The sequence below is a fragment of the Schistocerca cancellata genome, chromosome 3 (assembly GCF_023864275.1).
Source record: "Schistocerca cancellata isolate TAMUIC-IGC-003103 chromosome 3, iqSchCanc2.1, whole genome shotgun sequence".
NCBI classification, from domain to species: Eukaryota; Metazoa; Arthropoda; class Insecta; order Orthoptera; family Acrididae; genus Schistocerca; species Schistocerca cancellata.
Genome location: NC_064628.1, coordinates 774,082,484 through 774,105,891, shown reverse-complemented (window position 1 = coordinate 774,105,891; position 23,408 = coordinate 774,082,484). Strand labels below are relative to the sequence as shown.

The 23,408-nt window shown below is 42.3% G+C and overlaps 1 protein-coding gene across 1 annotated transcript in view; it reads right to left on the bottom strand.

The window, feature by feature from the left end:
• Positions 1-766: 766 nt before the first annotated feature.
• LOC126175809 (protein Skeletor, isoforms D/E-like) overlaps positions 767-23,408 on the bottom strand; it is a 346,786-nt gene continuing 324,144 nt past the window's right edge. Inside the window, exons 14-15 of the mRNA XM_049922798.1 lie at positions 18,279-18,506; positions 767-5,579 (exon numbers count right to left, since the gene is read on the bottom strand). Coding sequence (XP_049778755.1) covers positions 2,649-5,579; positions 18,279-18,506 — 3,159 coding nt within the window. The 3' untranslated portion in view covers positions 767-2,648. The remainder of the gene's footprint in view (positions 5,580-18,278; positions 18,507-23,408) is intronic.

Here is a 23,408-nt window from a genome sequence, read left to right as displayed (position 1 = left end):
TGTTCATGTGCTTCTGTATGTTTTTCTGCACTACCCTGAATGTGACATGGACATTTAGGACGATTATGCACCACCCATTAATTCCAGAATTTTGGCAGAATGGTTTGAGGATGCTCGATTGGCTACCTATGTCACCTGACCTCAGTCCCACTTGAGTACTAAGTGAGATATGCATACCTTTGTCTCAGCTCTCATCACTCTCTGTGAGTCTGAGCAATCGTTAATTGACAATCGAAGGTTTCTCCATGCTTTTTTGTGTTACTTGGTGACAATGCCGTGATGCATCACTTTCTCACCAAAACAAAGAGGGATGCTATATGATACTAGGTATTTGTGCCTAATTCAGTTGCGCTTGAGTGTAGTCTAATATATGTAGTTAAAGTATCTTGAAGACAGCTGCTTTGCTTTCATTCTAGGTTACTTCATTGATACCCACTGTTCTGAAACCCTGAAAGTTCTTTCCCTTTGATTTGTCTTGCTATTAAGTCTGCTATCATAAAAAATGAAAGAGTAAGGAATAGTATTGTCCAATGTATTTAGCGCAAAATGCACACAATTTTGGCTTATAGAGGAGTAATGCAGTTACCTGTCTTGTGTTTGATGTGTAGCAGTGAATCTTAACACCTAAACAGGAATTCTTTAAATCATCTATTGCGATGAGGCTCTTTCTCTGCTCCTGTGCACAATGTACATACTTCATTTTATGTTGATTTAATTTACTTTTATTTCCTATTTTACATCAGAATATGTACAATAATTTGATATATTTGATGCATATATGTTAACAGTTCAGTTTGGCAGTTATAATTTGTACACTGTATCAAAAATAAAATCTACTTTAAGGATATACTGATATCATGTTCTGAAAAGTACAAAAATATGATTCTTGGAACAAGAAAGTAGAGACTTACTACTAGACATTGTATAAAAAACAACAAGAAATTAATTATATGTACATTTCAAAATTGGTTTCATTGTAATCCAGTATAAACGAAAAGTAGCTCTTTTTCTATTAGTAAAATTACTTGAGCACAGACTTCCACAGTACTGAACAACCTGTCAGATAGAGTAAATGCTATTTTTACCATTTATTAGGAAAAATTGAAGTAGATTGAAATTTTAGATTCCTGGAATCCATTTTAATGCAATATAAATGAAATTGCTGTTTTTGAATCTTTTTTTTAGGTGCTCCAGTTGCATTGTTCTATTTGTAAAGAATAGTAAAGAGATATAAGTCTGAAGAGCAGTAACAACTTTTAGGTATGTTACTTTGCTATCAGTGTTAATTTTTTGTATGTTGGTGAATAACATTGTCAGGTTTCAGTCACAGTAATGTTTACAAACATTTATATTTGCACAAGGTGGAATAAGAAATGAGTGGTTTGGTCACCAATATAAATATGAAATCAAGGCAACATTTCTGCAGTCCAGCTTGGAATATATGATCAGAATGGTACACAATGTAGAATGAACAAACAACAATACTGAACAAGCATTAAGTATTGCTTTCTTCTGACCACAATGAAATCAATAAATTACAGCACATCATAGTATAATTAATAATAACTGGCTTAGTTATTTATAATTATGACTCTTTTATTAATTATTTAATCTTCAAAATGTAAAAAAAGAATAAAGAAAACTTAGCTTATAAAACGAGTTAACTAAATGTGAAATATTTTGAGCAGATTTTTTTGTATGAGTTCCTGCTGATATAACGTGATATAGTACATATGTCATTGATACTATTACTACAGTTGATGTGCAGAGTGGTGAAAATGTGGACATTTGTAATGATACATTGAGAAACAAGTCACTGGCGAGTATACTTCATTAATTTCTAAGTAATAAGAATAAACATGATGATCACAATGACAGTTTAGATTAAAAAATAATGACGCTACACATTTACAGAATACTATTGTTTAATTTGATCAGAATTTTAGTAAATGCATGTATTAACTATTATACTTCCATTCAGGCATCTATGTTTTAACTGGAATGGAATGACAAGGTTCAGATATACATAATGAATTGCCTAGGTTTCCTTGAGGAATATAGTTGATGCTTAATAAATAGGTGGTGAAAGGAATTTGTTTATGTGATGTACAATGAAAGGTAAATTTTCAAATTTATTATTAGCATGCATAATACTTAGTAAGTATGTATTGTCACTTGTAACTGCCTCCATAACATTTGCATGAAATTGTAAAATGAATTATAATAAATAAATGCTGAGGATGAAATGTGTAATAAATATGGTTTAAAATTATATCAAAAGTGCACCTGAATTTCAAAATGATCATGTGGCAGTACACGATGGCTCAGTATGTAATTTCAAGCAACTGAATGATTAGCGAACTTTTTTCTTAATACTTCATAATACTCATGAAAACATTTTTTTGTGATTTTGAGCTCAGACATGGTAGAGTACATGTTTATTAAATTTGCAATGATGATATATCACTCTGTGCTGTTGCTGACTCTGCTAGGAACTTCTAATAGTTTCTTCTGTCAGTACTACACAATTGTTTGACAAGGATGGTAATCACTTTTTAAATTAAGAAAACGTAACAGAAGATCTCTTAACAGTTCTCTGTTTACCCTGACTCAACTGTTGAAAGGAGCACAGAAGGCATATATTTACATTACAGCCAAACAAAAGTGGCTACCAGACACAGTATTAATGCCATGCTTTCTCTGTGGACAGTATATGGAGAACCATTTACAGCTGTACCCCTGTTGCCAACTCGCATGTCCTCTACATGTATGTGCTGCCTGTCTTCTTCCTGGTCATCATCCTTATCACTAACATGATGACCTGGTTCGTGATGTGGAACAGGTGAGCGTTTGTTCCGACTGAGCCCTACGGAGGTGTTGTGTGGATCTTTCCTTTGCACAAAACTACTTTGATTTATCTGTTGTGTAGGCTCGGTGTGCTGACTAATGTCCTCACTCGAGACTGTTTTGTCTGGTGAAACCATTTCCTCACTTTTGAAGCCACTAAGTTCATCCGTGCTCTCAGCAAATGGTATTGCCACTTTCTTTGCGGTTTTAAATTTTCTTGTTTTTACAGGAATTAAGAATTCTTTTATCTCTGAGGCTTCTGGCGTGAGATCTGAAGAAGCCTCATCCGTACTTTCTACCTGTCTGACCAAAGACAGCCGTGTGCTTCGAGCCGAATGAGAGCCTGGATAATTCGTTTTCTGTTCACCAGCTGAGCGTTGTGAATCACCAGGAGAAAAATGCAGTGGTAAGGTTTGTGCCCGCTTTTGATTCTGAATTCTGAGTTGTGGTATGTTTTCTGTCTGCACTACAGCAGGTACAGGTGGAGGAATTTCTCCACGGAATGGTCCAAACTGTGGTAGCTCTCTAATCAGGGCAGCAGTGCCAGAGGGACTCCGATAATTGGATGAGGATTCTCCAGGAGGGTTAGAAATCGAGGACGCTAGAGACGCATCTACCACGGACTTCCCATCGTATGTTACTACTGTACCGGGAGCAATTGTGGCGTCGATACTGGGCGATATACTTGGCTGGTGATTTCTTACAGAACTCGCTTTATATTCAACTGGAGGTAGATAATACGTATCTAAACGCTCAGCCGCCATTGCTGTTTCATCTTGAGATTCTTCAGACTTTTGCTGGTGCCTAAAAGAGGGGACGTTACCTCGAGGTGGAACTCTGAATGTTCCAGCATTGTTGTTAGGATACAATGGTCTACGGACATTACCTGGTCTCGGTCTATTTGCGAATAAATGTGGTGGGCTTCGTAGAGGTTGGCCACTGTTTCTGTGATGGATGCTGGCTGCCGGTGGTATTAGATCGTCTGGCAGCGAAACAGGTTTCTTGAGATTCACGTTTGAAGCATTACTGTTAATTATTCTATCAGGAGGGGAAGGAATAAACATTGGTTCGAACAGTTCTGGTCTCTGACCTTTAAATGGGTTTTCTTTCTTGCTCTCTTCTGACGATTCTGCAACTACATCAGACAACAATTCCGCGTCAAGCCTTTCAGAAGATTCCGCGAGAGTTTCACTTTCGGCAGATGATCTGTCTTGAGCAGCTGCGTTTTTCTGTGTTATGGGCTTAAAGCCGCCTTCCACAATAACAGATTCAGGGTGGAAACCCGTGTTTACAGCTACAGGCATCAATGCCGACGGTTCATCTCCGCCCTGTGATACTGCCGACGCGAATGTTGCAGGTGATTTGCTTTCGGCGTTCTCCTGTGATTGCGGTTTGTTAGCTGAGACTACATGTACTGCAGGGGGCGTAACTTTGGGTGCGACTCGCTGGGCCGTCAATGACGGTAGTTTGGTCACATTCTCTAATCTGTTAATTGGAGTTGCAGTTACTCGTTGCACATTTCTCTGTGAGAATGTTGTCTGTCTTTGGTAGGTCGTCATCGATGGTATGGTTCTCGGACTGCTAGGATATAAAGTTAACGGCCTCTGATATACAGAGGAACTTGCTAATGGTCTATATGTGCCCATGTTTGGCGTCCTGTAATAATGTTTCTTCATACCGAGTGCATAATTTTGCGGCGCTACTGTTGATATGTACGGCTTCCTCATTGCGGCTGGGATTAAGGGCCTGTGTATATGGGGCGGGGAATGGTGAGCGACGGGTCTTCGAAACGGAAGGTGCATCTGTTGAGGTCTGTAACTTATCGCTTGCGTGTACAACCCACTTGTTGGCGGTTTTGAGGCCGGAATGGTCTGTTTTGCGGTCGTCAGCTCTGTAGAGGATTGTCCGTCTAGGTTGGCTCCAGCAGATTCAATTTTGGGACCCGTTCCGTCTCCATTTCCCGGTTTGGGTGTTTCCGATTGTCGCACAGTACCTGTCGGAGCAACCGGTTCGTGTTTCAGCTCCTGCAGGGTGTCCTGCGTTCTCAGTGGTGCTTGGGAAGAAGCTTCCACCCCGCGCTCTGTGTGGGCGGCCAGTGAGTAAGGAGTGGTTGCGTGGATCACCGGCCTCCTCATTGGGTCGACAGGCGTCAGTTCTCCGTGACTGGAGTGGTAGCTCTCTTTCCAGCGGGATACGTCCGTTTCCGTGCTCCTCGTGGCATCGTCACCTTTAGTTTTGCCAGTTTTCGCGCCTGCTCCCTCATCACCAGCGTGTTGTTCAGATTTTGTATCCTGTTTCTCCGATTCCTGATGAAATTCGAAACTGCCCTGCTGTGATGGCGCGGCTACAGGATTTTTACCTGGGGACGCGACGAATTTGTCGATGTCTGACGATATGTGCCTCTCGTCTTCATCATCGTCATCCTTCCCAATTGTGGAGTACGCGTAGGGCGTCACGTTATCTTGGGTGTTACCGTAGAATACTTCGAACGCGTCTCCTTTTCCGTCGCTCGCAGCCTTGCTGTTGTGGTAGAAGACGCCGTTCGGCTTGACCCTGGTGGAGACGCGGATGCTGGCCCCGGGCTGCAGTTCGCCATCCTCCGAGTCGTCGTAAGCGGGCGGGTCTTGGGGCCCGCGGCTGACGCTCGCAGCCACCGGCTCACTCGCGCTACCGCTGGCGTCGCACCTGTCCAGGACGTTTATCTTCCATCCCAGGTATCGATGAGTGAAACACTGAAAAAGAAGGACGAAAATTGTGCATCATTTTCCAAATGGACAATATCACTGCATAATTTCAACAATATATTACTGGATTCTCCAGATTTCCTGTCAGAACATTTGAGGTTCGTAGTCATTGAAACCAAAGTCATATCTAGGGTTCCTCCAGGGAAAGTTGTAGGTATGTATAGAAGAAAATACACTACTGGCCATTAAAACTGCTACAACACGAAGATGACGTGCTACAGACGCGAAATTTAACCGACAAGAAGAAGATGCTGCGGTATGCAAATAATTATCTTTTCAGAGCATTCACACAAGGTTGGCGCCGGTGGCGACTCCTACAACGTGCTGACATGAGGAAAGTTTCCAACCGATTTCTCATACACAAACAGCAGTTGACCGGCGTTGCCTGGTGAAACGTTGTTGTGATGCCACGTGTAAGAAGGAGAAATGCGTACCATCACGTTTCCGACTTTGATAAAGGTCGGATTGTAGCCTATCGCGATTGCGGTTTATCGTATCGCGACATTGCTGCTCGCGTTGGTCGAGCTCCAATGACAATATGGAATCGGTGGATTCAGGGGGGCGATACGGAACGCCGTGCTGAATCCCAACGGCCTCAGATCACTAGCAATCGAGATGACAGGCATCTTATCCGCATAGCTGTAACGGATCGTGTAGCCACGTCTCGATCCCTGAGTCAACAGATGGGGACGTTTGCAAGTCAACAACGATCTGCACGAACAGTTCGACGACGTTGGCAGCACCATGGACTATCAGCTCGGAGACCATGGCTGCGGTTACCCTTGACGCTGCATCACAGACAGGAGCGCCTTCGATGGTGTACTCAACGACGAACCTGGGTGCTCGAATGGCAAAACCTCATTTTTTCGGATGAATCCACGTTCTGTTTACAGCATCATGATGGTCGCATCCGTGTTTGGCGACATCACGGTAAACGCACATTGGAAGCGTGTATTCGTCATCGCCATACTGGCGTATCACCCGGCGTGATGGTGTAGGGTGCCATTGGCTACACGTCGCGGTCACCTCTTGTTCGCATTGACGGCACTTTGAACAGTGGACGTTACATTTCAGATGTGTTACGACCCGTGGCTCTACTCTTCATTCGATCCCTTCGAAACCATATATTTCAGCAGGATAATGCACGACCGCATGTACGGGCCCTTCTGGATACAGAAAATGTTCGACTGCTGCTCTGGCCAGCACATTCTCCAGATCTCTCACCAATTGGAAACGCGTGGTCAATGGTGGCCGAGCAACTAGCTCGTCACAATACGCCAGCCACTACTCTTGATAAACTGTGGTATCTTGTTAAAGCTGCATGGGCAGCTGTACCTGTACACGCCATCCAAGGTCTGTTTGACTTAATGCCCAGGCGTATCAAGGTGGTTATTACGGCCAAAGGTGGTTGTTCTGATTTCTCCGGATCTATGCACCAAAATTGGGTGAAAATGTAATTACATGTCAGTTCTAGTATAATATATTTTATCATCTGCATTTCTTCTTGGTGTAGCAATTTTAATGGCCAGTAGTGTAGTTTTCACTAACTTTGACTCCATACAGAACCGTTGTACACAGCGGCTGTATATCATTATAAGGAAGCATAGGAATACAGCAATCAGTTGCAACCCATTTATTTTTTTATATTATTACTGCATACAGGTTTCAGCTGTAAATAGTCATCTTCATTACATTCGACTGAGTTATAGCCCAACAGACTCCCAGCAGTGCATTTCACCATACGACTTTATTCAATACGCACACACGATCACATTCTCTGGCAGTGGCTTCAGCTTCCAGAGACTGTGGTCATGTGCGTGTGAATTGTGTTTGTGTGTATGTGTATGTGTGTGTGTGTGTGTGTGTGTGTGTGTGTGTTTTGTGTAATTTCGAAGACGGCCTTGTTTGACGAAAGCTTACTTTCCAACAGTCTGTCTGCGACTCAGCATCTCCTCTCTATGGTGAGTAGCAACTATCCTTTTCATAATATCAGTGCAGATACAGTGTTTCAGAATTATAGCACAAAATATTTTGTAGAATTAAAATATATTAGTTCACTACAATTTTTTTGCGTAAAACGTCGGAAAGAGTTTTACACACTTTTCTTGCAAGTAGCACACTATGGTGAACGTTAGTTGCCTTTTGTGCTGGAATGTATGTGCTGTCTCTTCATTTTCTGCAATTTTGTCCCAGTTCTCCACATGTTTTTGTTGCGCTTCCTACTGCTGCTGAGTTGTTGTGTCTGTTCCTTATCCATCAGAAACAACTTCATTCTCTCTAATAATGTGGGATACAAGCAGTTAACTGCAGCTGCAGTCGTATATCAGTAATGTTGTTATGATGAGTGATGGTAAGTAAGGAAGCTGTTGTACATGCAACAACGCCGGCAGCCCTCGTGTGTCTGTGTGTTTGGGTAAGCACTGTTCGCATCGTGCTCCATCCCCCACCCACCCAACTGTCCCAGTCCACAACGCACAGCACTGCACTGTTCGGGCAGGAGCGGCTCACCTAAGAATTAAGCTACTGCAGCAGCTATACATTATACAACATGTGTATCATGCAATAAATTTAATGAGTTTTTAACATTTTTTATGTTAACTAGTGTAAAAAAAAATGTTCCATTCCCTACTTCACCCTCTTAGAGGTTTATTATTATGTTTTTGTTTCTAAAGGAAGCTATGTTCCTCCCCAAGGTTCAAGCTATCTCCACGTCAAATTTCATCGAAATCGGTTCAGAGGGTTGGTCGTGAAACCGTAAAAGGCAGAGTTATTGTTACTGCTATGGAACTATGGGTTAAACTCATTGAGGATTGTATGAGCATTGTATTCATTACATTGAATTGTATTACATAGAACATATCAACCAATAAAAGCTTTATCACAAATATGATAAAGTTCAGAAGTCAAAGATTAATAGCTTTTTCTAAGAGTAAATATTTTCCCTAATTTGGGTAATATTGTTCAAATATGTGTTGTCTTTTTTGTTTTAAGAACTCTTTTTTCTGCAGTCGCAGTATTACATGTTATGTAGGTTATACCGTCTTTTGCAACTGTAATAAAATTATTATGAAGACAAAACGAGCTTCACTTTGTTGTAAAGCGCCTTCAATGGTCACTGTAACAATATGCCTTTTCTTACAATTTTGTCTACTACGTCCATGAACAGTTATCATGCTTCACTGACTGTTGTAAACAGTATTAAATTATCATCGTTACTATCGGTGTATTTGTTTCTTACGTCGTTCTTCACAGTCTTCTGACATATGTGGTAGATTTTAGAAAAGAACACTTTCATTAACACTGCGTATATTCAAGTTTGTTTCGTGTGTTGTGCCATCTCTCCATTTCGTGTGCCCCGTTTTGATATTGCAAGATGGATTCTGCACTTTTTGGTTTTTGTCTTTGCAGGAATGTCTGCTACTGCTCTGTGTGTGTTTGTATTTTTCGACTGGTGTGTGTGTGTGTGTGTGGTTTTATAATTTTTTTCGACTTTTGTGTAATAAAGTGAGAGAGATATGTCTTGTGTGTGTGTGTGTGTGTGTATGTGTGTGTGTGTGTGTGTGTGTGTGTGTGTGTGTGTGTGTAAGGAGTGTTTACATGCCCAATGGCATTATAAAAAGAGAATAGCACAGGTAAATATTTCAATTGTTTAAGGAATTTTTTCGAGTGTCGATATAAGGGATTGTTAATTGGCCGTCAGTGATTGATCAATAGGACAACATTGCATTTGTAACTGTATGTATTGCTGTTATTGTACCTTTTCTTTAAGTCATTGGCCTCTGCCACGTAGACATACGAGGGTGAGTCAAATAAAAACCTTAAATATTTTTAAAAATATTATTTATTGTGCGAAAGTGGTACAAAGCTGTATCACTTTACAACACAATCTCCCCCACGCTCAATGCAAGTCCTCCAGGGCTTACAAAGTACATAAATTCCTTTAGAAAAAAATTCTTTTGGTAGTCCGCGCAACCACTCATGCTCCGCGTGGCGTACCTCTTCATGAGAACGGAACTTCTTTCCTCCTATTGCGTCTTTGGTCCGAACATATGGGAATCACTTGGAACAAGGTCTGGTGAGTATGGCGGATGAGGAAGACACTCAAAATGCAGGTCTGTGATTGTTACAACTGTTGTACAGGCAGCGTGGGGCCTTGCATTGTCATGTTGCAAAAGGACACCTGCTGACAGCAATCCACGTCGCTTTCATTTGATTGCAGGCCGCAGATGATTTTTTAGGAGATCTGTGTATAATGCACTGGTGACAGTGGTCCCTCTAGGCATGTAATGCTCCAAAATGACGCATTTTTCGTCCCAAAAGAGAGCCAGCATCACCTTCCCTGCTGATAGTTCTGTTCGAAACTTCTTTGGTTTTGGTGATGAGGAATGGCGCCATTCATTGCTCGCTCTCTTCGTTTCCGGTTGGTGGAAGTGAACCCAGGTTTCGTCCCCAGTAACGATTCTTGCAAGGAAGCCATCACCTCGTTCAAAGCGTCGGAGAAGTTCTTCACAAGCATCAACACGTCGTTCTCTCATTTCAGGAGGCAGCTGCCGTGGCACCCATCTTGCAGACACTTTGTGAAACTGGAGCACATCTTGCACAATGTGGTGTGCTGACCCATGACTAATATGTAAACATGCTGCAATGTCATTCAGTGTCACCCGGCGGTTTTCCATCACTATGGCTTCAACTGCTGTAATGTTCTGTGGAGTCACAACTCGTTATGCCTGACCTGGGCGAGGAGCATCTTCCACTGAAGTCACACCATTTGCGAACTTCCTACTTCATTCGTAGACTTGCTGCTTTGACAAACATGCATCACCGTCCTGAACCGTCATTCGTCGATGGATTTTCACTACTCAAAAACCTAATAACAGAACGCTGTTCTTCCCTGGTGCAAGTCGCAAGTGGGGCGGCGATCTTTATACTGATACTGCGACGGTATGTGTGCATCTGAACTATGCTGCCACCTACAGGCCGTTCTGCACGCTGTTTGTAGCACGCTTTCTAACTTACAGGATAACGCCGCGAAATTTTGATTTGTTATTGCAAATTTAAGGTTTTCATTTGACCCACCCTCGTAAGTCTACGTATCGTATATTTATAAAAGTATTTGTGTAATTTAGGACCTCCATTACGTATTACATACTTAATGATTGTGATCTGCTATTATTTGCCGTCAGTTATTGAGTTGTAGGGCAATAACGCACTTTTGTCTGCTTATTTAGACTGCTATTGTATCTTTAAATATATGTCATTGGCCTCTGCCACGTAGACGCCGTTCTACGTTTTGTATACTTCTATAGCCAATTATAAAACTTAGGCGTTCTTTTTATAACATAAAAGTGTCCTTATATGTTGACTGTTATGATATTGCGCACTGTTTTAACTATGTTTCTGTACGTGTAGTACACAATGACTGAAAGTATGCATTAACTTAGGCACATAGACATGAAGCGCTGTTGGGTTGTACCAGTGGCCCATATTATTTGTCGTCAGTCAGTGGTTTTGTAGGGCAATGTTGTATTTACGGCGTGGGTAGCACACAACGATTGGACGTTTAAAGTAACCTAGACATCGATAACTTATCACTTGGACGAGTGGTTCTGTTTTGTTGTGCAGATGATGTATACCTCTAGATAAACTTTGAGTATTCTCTAAAGAAGACAGAGGTTGACTATTAGATGTGTATTTGCGTAGATTTTGTTTGCTGCAATAACTCAGTAAGCTAGTGTCTTACGCTATGTAAATACTCCTACTGTAGGGGCTGTTAGCTGCATCACGGCAGTTGCCACTACCTACTTCGGTTTATCATTTTATATCAGTGTCATCATTACGATGTACATTGACGTACACTCTTCATGGTATACTGGTCGTATTTATATTTTGTGTAATTTTAAGCCAGCCCATGTTAATGGGCTTTCTTTTATTTTTACACATATCAAATGCTTGTTATGTAGATCTGTATAAAATAATACACTATTACTCGTTTTATTTTGATAAAATTATTAAACCGTCTGCAGAACTCCTACCTGTGCAGCTTAGAGCTTATATTTGTGCATCTTGTCTATTTTGCTCTAATATTTCATTGCAACAATTGTGAATTGGAACCTTTTTCGTTTCATTTAATAACTAACTGTGTATTAGTTATACCGGTACTTGAAACTGTAATGTACTGTGCTGTCATCTTCTGTCACTTTCTTCACCTGTGAGTTTCAGCACTTCGCATCGGTCACTGATTACAATCAGCTCTTGGAATTTATGATTGCCGCTGTCACCATACAGAATTGCTATCTTCTTTGTCTCTTTGATTGCGGGAAACAGTGCGTACCTATACTTATTATGTATCCATGTTACAAGCACGAGTTCACAGCTATACTTTTAATGTCATGTTTTGTGTAACTTTAACGCTATTATCTTATCATTTATGGCACGCATAGACATACATTATGATTGTTCTACGTATATTTTTACGTCATTTTATTGTATGACAGCTAATGCATGTACTTTGGAATTGACACTCCCGTGCGTTGTTGACAGCCAACTGACAAAAGTGTCCTTTTATCTTAGATGTGGCTTTTTCTTCTCTGGTATGTACTGTTCAATAACCTTGTTAAAATCTTTTCTAAATCTATTAATGTTGAATGCTATTCCTGTCTTGTAAACCTCCATTGCAATATCTTTCAGATCTGAAGATGCCTGGAAACGGTCGAAACCATTTATCTGTTTTCCAGTATGCGATTTTGGCTAATAAAGATTTTACAAAACGTCAGTATTGATGGGAGTAGTAGACTTTATTTTCCATCAACAAGTAGAATAGCTGTGTGAAAATTATAATAAAATTTCCTATGTGAATATTAGTTTTCTAAATCTACATCTACATCCATACTCCTCAAGCCACCTGACGGTGTGTGGTGGAGGGTACCTCGAGTACCTCTATCAGTTCTCCCTTCTATTCCAGTCTCGTATTGTTCGTGGAAAGAAGGATTGTCGGTATGCCTCTCTGTGGGCTCTAATCTCTCTGATTTTATCCTCATGGTCTCTTCGCGAGATATACGTGGGAGGGAGCAATATACTGCTTGACTCGTCGGTGAAGGTATGTTCTCGAAACTTTGACAAAAGCCCGTACCGAGCTAATGAGTGTCTCTCCTGTAGAGTCTTCCACTGGAGTTTATCTATCATCTCATGATATTTTTCGTCACAAAACTAAAAAAGATTAAAATAGTTTGTTTGAACCCTAAAAGCGCTATTACAAGAAAATAAAAGGCTAAAATATATTTATAAGAAGCTAAAAATACGGGCCATAGTCATTATTATACGAAATTCAATATGGAGTATCCTAAGTTCTTCATTTGTCAACTGTTGAGTTTGGTGGTCACATCGAATGGCACGTCATTTTCACATCACTTCATAGCAAGCCAAAGTGACACTATCTTCTCCCGCTGTAGGGGTGCTGAAGTCAAGAAAGTGACGTCGTACTCCGTCTATTAGTATGAATGGTCGAAGTTACTACAGTGAACATAATGCGGCTCAGTCACTTCGAATCACGACAAGAAAAGGAAGCTTTAGTTTCAGAATGCCCATCTCGTTTGCTTAACGGATACTTCAAAATCTACATGATTACTCTGCGGTACACAATTAATTGCCTGGTAAAGGGTTCACTGAACCACCTTCCAACTACTTTTTTACCGTTCCACTTTCGAACAGCGCGCGGAGAAAATGAACACTTGAATCTCTCCTTGCGAGATTTCTATTATTTTATTACGATGATCGTTTCTCCCTATGTAGGTGGTCTCTAGCAAGCATTTTTCACTCTCTGAGGAGAAAGTTAGCGATTGACATTTCATAAGAAGATCCAGCTGCAACGAAAACCACCTTCGTTTTAATGATTGTCTCCCCAATTAGCTTATCATATTCGTGGCACTCTCTCTCTTCTTTTACGATAAGACAAAACGAGCTGCCCCTCTTTGAACTTTTTCGATGTCCTCCGTCAACCTTATCTGTTGCGGACCCCACGCCGCACGGTAATTACAGAGGACGGGCAAGTGTAATGTAGGCAGTCTAGTAGATCTGTTACATTTTTTAAGTGTTCTGCCAATAAATCGCAGTCTTTGGTTTGCTTTCCTAACAACATAGTATATGTGATCGTTCCACTTTAAGCTACTTGTAATTGTAATCGCTAAGTATTCAGTTGAATTTAAAGCCTTTAGATTTGTCTGATTTATCGTGTAACCGAAATTTGGCGGATTCCTTTCAGTACTAATGTGGATGACTTCACATTTTTCATTATTTAGAGTCAGTTTCCGCTTTCTGACCATACAGGTATCTTGTCTAAACCACTTTGCAATTGTTCTCGATCATCTGAAGACGTTACAAGATGGAAATGACATTATTATCTGCAAACAATGTAAGAGGGTTGCTCAGATTGTCTCATAGGTCACGAACAGCAGAGGGCCTATAACATTTCCTTGGGGACCGCCATATATTACTTCTGTTTTACTCGATGACTTTTCGTTAGTTACTACGAATTTGAGCTCTATGCCAGGGAATTACAAATCCAGTCGCACAACTTAGTCGGTGCTCCATAGGCACGCAATTTGATTAGAAGTCGCTTGTGACTGTAAATCTAAAAATACGGAATCACTTTGACATCCCCTGTGGATAGCACTTACTACTTCGTGAGAATAAAGAGGTAGTTGTGTTTCGCATTTTCTGGATCCGTGTTGCCGATTAGTCAATACATCGTTTTCCTCGAGGTAATTAATAATGTTCGGACACAATGTATTGTTGCAAAATGTTATTAGCGATATGGGTCTGTAATTCAGTGTATCACTCCAATTTCCTTCCTTGGGCACTGGCGTGACTTCTGCTACCGTCCAATCTTTAAGTACGAATCTGTCGATGAGCGAGCTGTTGTATATGGTTGCTATGTATGAAGCTATCGTATCTGCATACTCTGAAAGACACCTGTCCGGTATACAATGTGGACCGAAGCTATGCCTTTATTAAGTGATTTAAGCTGCTTAACTACACCAGTGATACCTGCTTCGAAGTTACTAATGATGGCAATTGTTCTTGATTCGAATTCGGAAGTATTTACTTCGTCTTCGTCGGTGAAGGAATTCCAGAAAGCCGTGTTTAGTAGCTCTGCTGAAGTGGCACCGCCACGACTAGCATCACCATTGTTAACGCGCAGTGAAGGTATACCCACGACGAGAGTGCTACAACCGAATGTCCCAGAAACTTCGCTCAGTGGAGGAGGCGTCAAAATAAGCGAACACGTGTCTCGGCTAATCTGTAGATATTCTACAATTTAAGAGAAAACGACGGCCACAGTTTCCGAGGCACCTTGTGTGCTTTTTAGCGAGTAAGTCATTCAGCCGAAGTGGTAGCGTAGTGTATAGCGTCGCGGCTTCACACAATTGCGCCCCGTGTTCGAAACCCGATTATTGTTATTTTTGTTGTTCATTGATCTACCCATGTATGCATAAGATTACTACAAGAATGTTTTCCCATGTGTATGGAAGTAAGTGTCACTTATCCGTCTAGTTAATGTGTTGGCGAATGAAAGAGAGAATCGAAAGAGAGAAAGAGAAAAAAAGAAAAATTGAAATCTGGCAACATGTGCCGACATTCTATCCGAAGGGAGTTTCATGTCAGTGTGGCATCGTACACGATATTAGGCAGGTGTACCAGTTTCTTTACCTATTCAATGTATATTGTATAACAGATGTATGACATTGCGAGACGCAGCTGTGCTTTTTACAATCAATATAATATTCTTGTATCCACTAACTTGATAGGAAACATTCGTATAGTAACCTTCTGCGGACATGGGTAGATTAACGAAAAATGTTAAATGAAATAAATACAAACAATAATCGGATTTAGAACACGAGGCCCAAAGTTAGAGGCCGTGACGCTAGCCACTGTGCCACCATTTTGGTAGAGATTATAGCGCCCTAAATGACGTCAAAATTACGTTGAAAACTTTGATGGTTGTTTTCTCAGGAACTCTCGAGTATCTATGGATAACGCGTGACACGTGTTCGCTTATTTTGACTCTTCCTCCACCAAGCGAAGTTTCTGAGAAATCGGGTTATGGCACTTGTCGTGTTCTCATCATTAACAGTAGTGTTTTAATATTACATTAAATATCGCCCATCCGTAATCTGTGTATTAAGACGCTGGCCTCACACTGTGTGTGCGTATTGAAGCATCCCAAACTCTCTTGTGGTTCCCTTTTTAGGTACTCCACGTCGACGTCTGCTCGTAGATACGTATTATCGGTAGGTCTTCCGGCTTTACTTCCCGATGTGACAGCGACGACTCTCCGATGAGGTGCGGGCCTTGTGTTTTGCTATTACTGCGAGTCTTGTAAATATCGCTTTTATTTAGTAATTTGCCCGGCTAAAACTCTCCCCTTTTACGAATAAGACAGCCACCTTTAGGAGGCAGTGGGGGCGTCAAAGAGTCACAGAAGTTCATATTAAGCAGTCCGTAAAACACGTAAAGGTTCACTTCAGTTAGCATGTTAGCTAATGCCTAAGCTTTTCGGTAGATGGTGCCGACTTACTGGTGAATAGCTTTGGTTCCGTAAAACCTTCACTGATTAGTACTAGGTAAATGAAATAAGTACAACACTCTTGTATTTCACTTTCACTCTATATTCAAGGATTAAGATGGTGATGGATGATGGCCTATTTAAAAGGTTCCTAGCGTGGAGGAATCCAAATAGTCCGCAAATGCCGATATGCACGCTCTCTACGTCCAGATTCGCAACTAACGGCACACGACACTCTCAAAAGTCCACACGTTAATATCTGAAATGGAAATGTCGTGTGGCTAGGGCCTCCCGTCGGGTAGACCGTTCGCCTGGTGCAAGTCTTTCGAGTTGACTCCACTTTGGCGACTTGCGAGTCGATGGGGATGAAATGATGAAAGACACACAACACCCAGTCATCACGAGGCAGAGAAAATCCCTGGCCCCGCCGGGAATCGAAACCGGGACCCCGTGCGCGGGAAGGGAGAACGCTACCGCAAGACCACGAGCTCCGGACGTTAATATCTGAATACCGGTACCTCTGAATTCACTCGTATCAGCAAATAATTTTAGTTTCTGTCGTCTATATGTCCGTAAAGTTCCAAACTAGCACTAAAGTCCTAAAATCCCCTTAATACTCTGTTGCTACCAACAGTCAGAAATCGTACGCTACATCACTTTTAATCTCCGTCATATTCTAACAGTTTATCGTGAATCTTAACAAGATAAAGTCCAATCTAATTATTGTCTCGCTGACTGACGCGGGTTCCCCGCCCTTTAACGAAACAATCAAGGAATAAAGGGCGGCAATATTGACGATCAGGCCTTTTTATAGGTTTTTCATCACAAAAGTTTAACGTCACTGCCTTTTCCATGACGGAGCTTCCGTGGCGTTGCTGTACTTAGACGTTACCGTTGATATACTGTAATTTTGATCTGTAATTACCGAATTCTGATTCTACACTTTTTCCCCTCTAAAAATTCTATTCTTAATTTTAAATTATTCTTTCTACAGCTTTTATCACTGTAAACTGAACCGCAGGTGTTACAGCAGGGCTTAACAACTGGCCGGTTTTGAGCGCGAGTACTCGCGTCTGCTCAGGCACGTGCTCGCGAGCAGGTGCAAGGTCGCGGAGTAGGGAGGGAGGGGAAATGCGCGCGCACGTTTGAATGTGATCTCGCGTTCTTAGCAGATTTAACTAGCCATCTGAATGCTTTGAACATTTTACTACAAGGTAAAGATGTGCTAATTACTCATTTCATAGATCGAATACGAGCTTTTAAAATGAAATTGACACTTTGGGTGAGTCAGCTGGAAACAGGAAACCTTGTTCATTTTCCTACAAAGACTGTGAACGTTATTCACATAGTTTAGTTGATCAGCGCTTTCAAGATCTGACAGCACTAGACAGTGATTTTGATCTGTTCTCTCCATATTCAGCGAATATTTAAGAGATTCGTCCTGAGCTGCAGCAAGAAATTATTGACCTGCAGTGTGACAGAGAATACAGAGACAAATTTCAGAACAAGAAAAACATTTTGGAATTCTACAGACTCTTCCCTCAGGATAGATTTCCTCGTTTGCACAAACTGGCGGCTACAATAATATCAGTGTTCGGTTCCACGTATGTTTGTGAACAACTGTTCTCTGAAATGAAATGTAACAAGACGCGCCTGAGAAACGCATTGTCTGATCTAAATTTAAACTGCACGCTGCGCCTAAAATGCACAAGAACAATTACTCCGGACATAGACGCAATTGTAAAGGGCAAAAAGTACAAGATAACCGAGAATCCCACACTTCAGTGACACCTTTTATTGTGTAACAGTTCACAAATTAATGCGAATGTAGAGGCATACACTAAGCTAATAAAATTATGTGGCATGTGTACATTCTCCTTTATTTGTTTCATTTGTCGCAGTAATAATTCGCGAGTGATATCCCTGCAGGTGGCCGCGGATTTACATTGACTGGCGGCAGCTGTTGTGTGCCCCACGTGACTTTCCACACTCTCCGCTCTGGTCCGGTAGTGGGGGTAGCGTGCTCGCGCTGCTCCGTGCTCGCGCCTTGCTGCTCACAGCTTGCTCCGCGAGCACGTATGTTGTGAAGCCCTGTGTTACAGTATGTGTTGAGGCGGTCTCACCTGGTAGTAGACGGTGTCGGGCGTGTCCGGTCCCGGCGTCCACTGGACGACGCCCGGCTCACCCTCGTCGCACTGCAGCGTCAGGGAGCGCTGGTAGGCGCCGAACGACGCGAACTCGTCCGCTGGCGGCTGGTCGGGGTCCGGCGTCCAGTTGCACAGCCGGCCTGTGCCGGTGGGCACCACGTCACCCCGCCGGTTCACCGACACGCCCGCGAAGATGCGCACCTCCTGAAAGCGCACGTCATCGCTTGTACCATATCCTACACGAGGTTTAAAGGAGTGAGCAACCCGACTGTAACTGTGGAACAGCAGGTACGGTAGTGGAAATCAGTATAAAGACATGAATGTCTGCAGGAAAATTAACATTGTCAGTCGGCGTAGTTGTGCACAATGTATGTACACTACTGGCCAATAAAATTGCTGCACCATAAAGATGACGTGCTACAGACCCGAAATTTAACCGACAGGAAGAAGACGCTGTGACATGCAAATGATTAGCTTTTCAGAGCATTCACACGAGGTTGGCGCCTGTGGCGACACCTACAACGTGCTGACATGAGGAAAGTTTCCAACCGATTTCTCATACACAAACAGCAGTTGACTGGCGTTGCCTGGTGAAACGTTGTTGTGATGCCTCGTGTAAGGAGGAGAAATGCGTACCATCACGTTTCCGACTTTGATAAAGTGGCTCGAAGACTTCTTAAGTAATAGAACCCAGTACGTTGTCCTCGATGGTGAGTGTTCATCGGAGGTGAGGGTATCATCTGGAGTGCCCCAGGGAAGTGTGGTAGGTCCGTTGTTGTTTTCTATCTACATAAATGATCTTTTGGATAGGGTGGATAGCAATGTGCGGCTGTTTGCTGATGATGCTGTGGTGTACGGGAAGGTGTCGTCGTTGAGTGACTGTAGGAGGATACAAGATGACCTGGACAGGATTTGTGAATGGTGTAAAGAATGACAGATAACTCTTAATATAGATAAATCTAAATTAATGCAGATGAATAGGAAAAAGAATCCTGTAATGTTTGAATACTCCATTACTAGTGTAATGCTTGACACAGTCATGTCGATTAAACATTTGGGAGTAACATTGCAGAGCGACATGAAGTGGGTCAAGCATGTAATGGCAGTTGTGGGGAAGGCGGATAGTCGTCTTCGGTTCATTGGTAGAATTTTGGGAAGATGTGGTTCATCTGTAAAGGAGACCGCTTATAAAACACTAATACGACCTATTCTTAAGTACTGCTCGAGCGTTTGGGATCCCTATCAGGTCGGATTGAGGGAGGACATAGAAGCAATTCAGAGGCGGGTTGCTAGATTTGTTACTGGTAGGTTTGATCATCACGCGAGTGTTACGGAAATGCTTCAAGAACTCGGGTGGGAGTCTCTAGAGGAAAGGAGGCGTTCTTTTCGTGAATCGCTATGAGGAAATTTAAGGAACCAGCATTTGAGGCTGACTGCAGTACCATTTCACTGCCGCCAACTTACATTTCGCGGAAAGACCACAAAGATAAGATAGGAGAAATTACGGCTCGTACAGAGGCATATAGGCAGTCATTTTTCCCTCGTTCTGTTTCGGAGTGGACCAGGGAGAGAAGATGCTAGTTGTGGTAGGAGGTACCCTCTGCCACGCACCGTATGGTGGATTGCGGAGTATGTATGTAGATGTAGAGGTCGGCTTGTAGCCTATCGCGATTGCGGTTTATCGTACCGCGACATTGCTGATCGCGTTGGTCGAGATCCAATGACTGTTAGCAGAATATGGAATCGGTGGGCTCAGAAGGGTAATACGGAACGCCGTGCTGTACCCCAACGGACTCGTATCACTAGCAGTCGAAATGACAGGCATCTTATCCACATGACTGTAACGGATCGTGCAGCCACGTCTCAATCCATGAGTCAACAGTTGGGGACGTTTGCAAGAGAACAACCACCTGCACGAACAGTTCGACGACGTTTGCAGCAGCATGGACTATCAGCCCGGACACCATGGCTGCGGTTACCCTTGACGCTGCATCACAGACAGGAGCGCCTGGGATGGTGTACTCAACGACGAACCTGGGTGCACAAACGGCAAAACGTCATTTATTTTCGGATGAATCCAGGTTTCTGTTTACAGCATCATGATGGTCGCATCCGTGTTTGGCGACATCGCGGTGAACGCACATTGGAAGCGTGTATTCGCCATCGCCATACTGGTGTATCAACCGGCTGGATGGTATGGGGTGCCATTGGTTACACGTCTCGGTCCCCTCTTGTTCGCATTGACGGCACTTTGAACAGTGGACGTTACATTTCAGATGTGTTACGACCCGTGGCTCTACCCTTCATTCGATCCCTGCAAAACCCCACATTTCAGCAGGATAATGCACAACCGCATGTTGCAGGTCCTGTACAGGCCTTTCTGGATACAGAAAATGCTCAACTGGTGCCCTGGCCAGCACATTCTCCAGATATCTCACCAATTGAAAACGCCTGGTCAATGATGGCCGAGCAACTGGCTCGTCACAATACGCCAATCACTACTCTTGATGAACTGTGGTATCGTGTTGAAGCTGCATGGGCAGTTGTACCTGTACACGCCATTAAAGCTCTGTTTGACTCAATGCCCAGGCGTATCAAGGCCGTTATTACGGCCAGAGGTGGTTGTTCTGGGTACCGATTTCTCAGGATCTATGCACCCAAATTGCGGAAAATGTAATCACATGTCAGTTCTAGTATAGTATATTTTTCCAATGAATACTCGTTAATCATCTGCATTTCTTCTCGATGTAGCAATTTTAATGGCCAGTAGTGTATATGCAATAGCATGAAATTCAGTAGGTCGAAAAAAAAATGTTATCGCATTTGGCGTCAAGAGTACAACATTCAGATGGTAGAGGGTGGAACTCAGTGTAAATGCCGTCGGCTCTCTGCGGTGTTAGTGAGTGCGTACATGCCTTTACTGCGGATAGGGAACAGGCACCATTCGATACAGTGAATGTTGTGTACACAAACCACGAATGTGACAGTCCCATACGGAAAACAGTTGTCGCTGATGAGAAAGCAAAATTACGCACGTGCAAGGAATTGGGACTCTCTAATCGCCAAATTGCCTAGAAGATGAACTATTCAATTACAGTGTTTGATAATTTCGTTAGATAGGGCACGCTCTATGGACAGAACGAAAAATGTGGGCAAAGTAGAAAATTATTCGAGGCTTTTTCGCAAAGCGAGTACCACGAACTGTTATTATTCTGAAGCGGTTGCTGATTTACTGCTGTCAGTAAATGCCAACGTGCACGAGGTTTCTCACATGACAAACATCTTGCATTCAAGAAACGACTGCAAAAACTCGCATCCAAACATAAACAGGCTAGAATGGAGTTTCTCAGGATGGAATAAAGTAATCTTCAGTGATGAGAGGAAGTTCAATTTCAGTGAGCAGCACGGATTTCAGCATTATTGGCATGATGTGAGAACAGCGCAGCAGGTAAAAATGAGGAGAAATTTAGTTAGTGGAAGTTATGATTCGGGCAGCCTTCTGCGCTAAAGGTAAACCACGCGTTCTTAGCTGCACACCAGGATGAACTCTGTGTACACTGAGATGCTAGAAACAGAACTGATTAGAATATATGAGGATCTAGGGGACGAAAGCCTTATGTTTCAACAGAGTAATGCATCTGTGTATGGTTCCATTAGAATCAAAAAGTGGTTTGAAGATAAAGATATCGGTGTTTTGCCCTGGCCTGCACATATCCCAGTTTTGAACCCCGTAGAATACCTTCGTGGAATTCTTGCAAGGCGTCTTTATCGTAATGGAAGGCAATTTGAGGTCGTATGCGAACTGAAAAGAGCGATACGAGAAGAGTCGACAAAAAATAGAAACCCCAACAAAAGAAATGCCGAAGAGAACGTTTGAGGTAATTAGGAAGAACGGAGGTTGGACAAAGTATTAACAATGCAATAACACAACAGGACAGTGAGTGGCTTTATATGAATTTCCATCCACGAAATTCAAACGCCTAATTTTGTTACTCGTATTATGAAAGAAAGTTTGTAATTCTCTCATGACTGTTTACATCATATGTGTATCTACTACTTTTATAGTTAACTGAATACATACATGCTTCAGATATTGTGCTATTATTTTCCTGGAAACCCACCTTTATACTGATTTCGATTACCGTACACCTTGAGAGATGTGTGTATGATGAGAAATGGTTGTAAATTTCATAATCTTCATGGTTCTGTACCTGAATACATGGATGATAAACACCTCGTTAGTTACCAGAGCTTATTTTAATGACAGGTGACGTCACTGTCGTCTTGTCGAACAGTCGTCAAATATGCAGTCCTGTTGGCGATCGTGGGCGGTAGTAAGTGACTACTGGAATGCTTTTCTGTGTGTCTGTGCATCTGGAATGACGTAATATGTGCCAGATTTCTATTTTTGCTGTGAGCGCCAATTGCAATATGCAATTTGTTTCGGCATCATTATTCATTCTGCAAATAATTTTTCTGTGTGGATGAAATTTTGATCAACAGTATCTAAATTATTCATCAACCCTTTTTAATGCATCTCAAAAACAGGTAAGGAGCAAATATTATGAAACTCATGTACTGACTTCTCTTGGGCTTCTGCATGGCTTAGTCCGATTGTTTGTGACAGTGCCTGTAAAGATAAGTTCTCATACAGTGCAAACTGCCGAAACTTTAATATTGAACGTTGTGATCCAGAAATATATTGTGACATCAATACACTGGTTTGTTTGCACTGTAATCTAGAGAAAACAGCCCATATTTGTACCATCAGGGGGCAGTATGTTCAGTCTATGGCAACCTCGTCACATGTAAACGTTGCAGTTCTTATGATTTGTGTCATTACTAGAGTTGTGTTGCTTCAAGATGGTTTGCGCAACAATAGCGTACAACCAGAGGCTCACTCTAATGGAGCAGGAAGTGAGAGAGGTGGAGGCCGCAGCGAATGTCGCTGTGAGTCAAAGTGATGCCTCTAGAATCTGAAATAAATTTCTGCGTACAGAATTAGTTAAGGATCGTCACAGAAGGGGCCGCGAGAGAAAAAAAAACAGGTATGCAGGACCGATATCTGCGTATAACAGCAAGCAGAAACCCTACTCCTCTACAGCG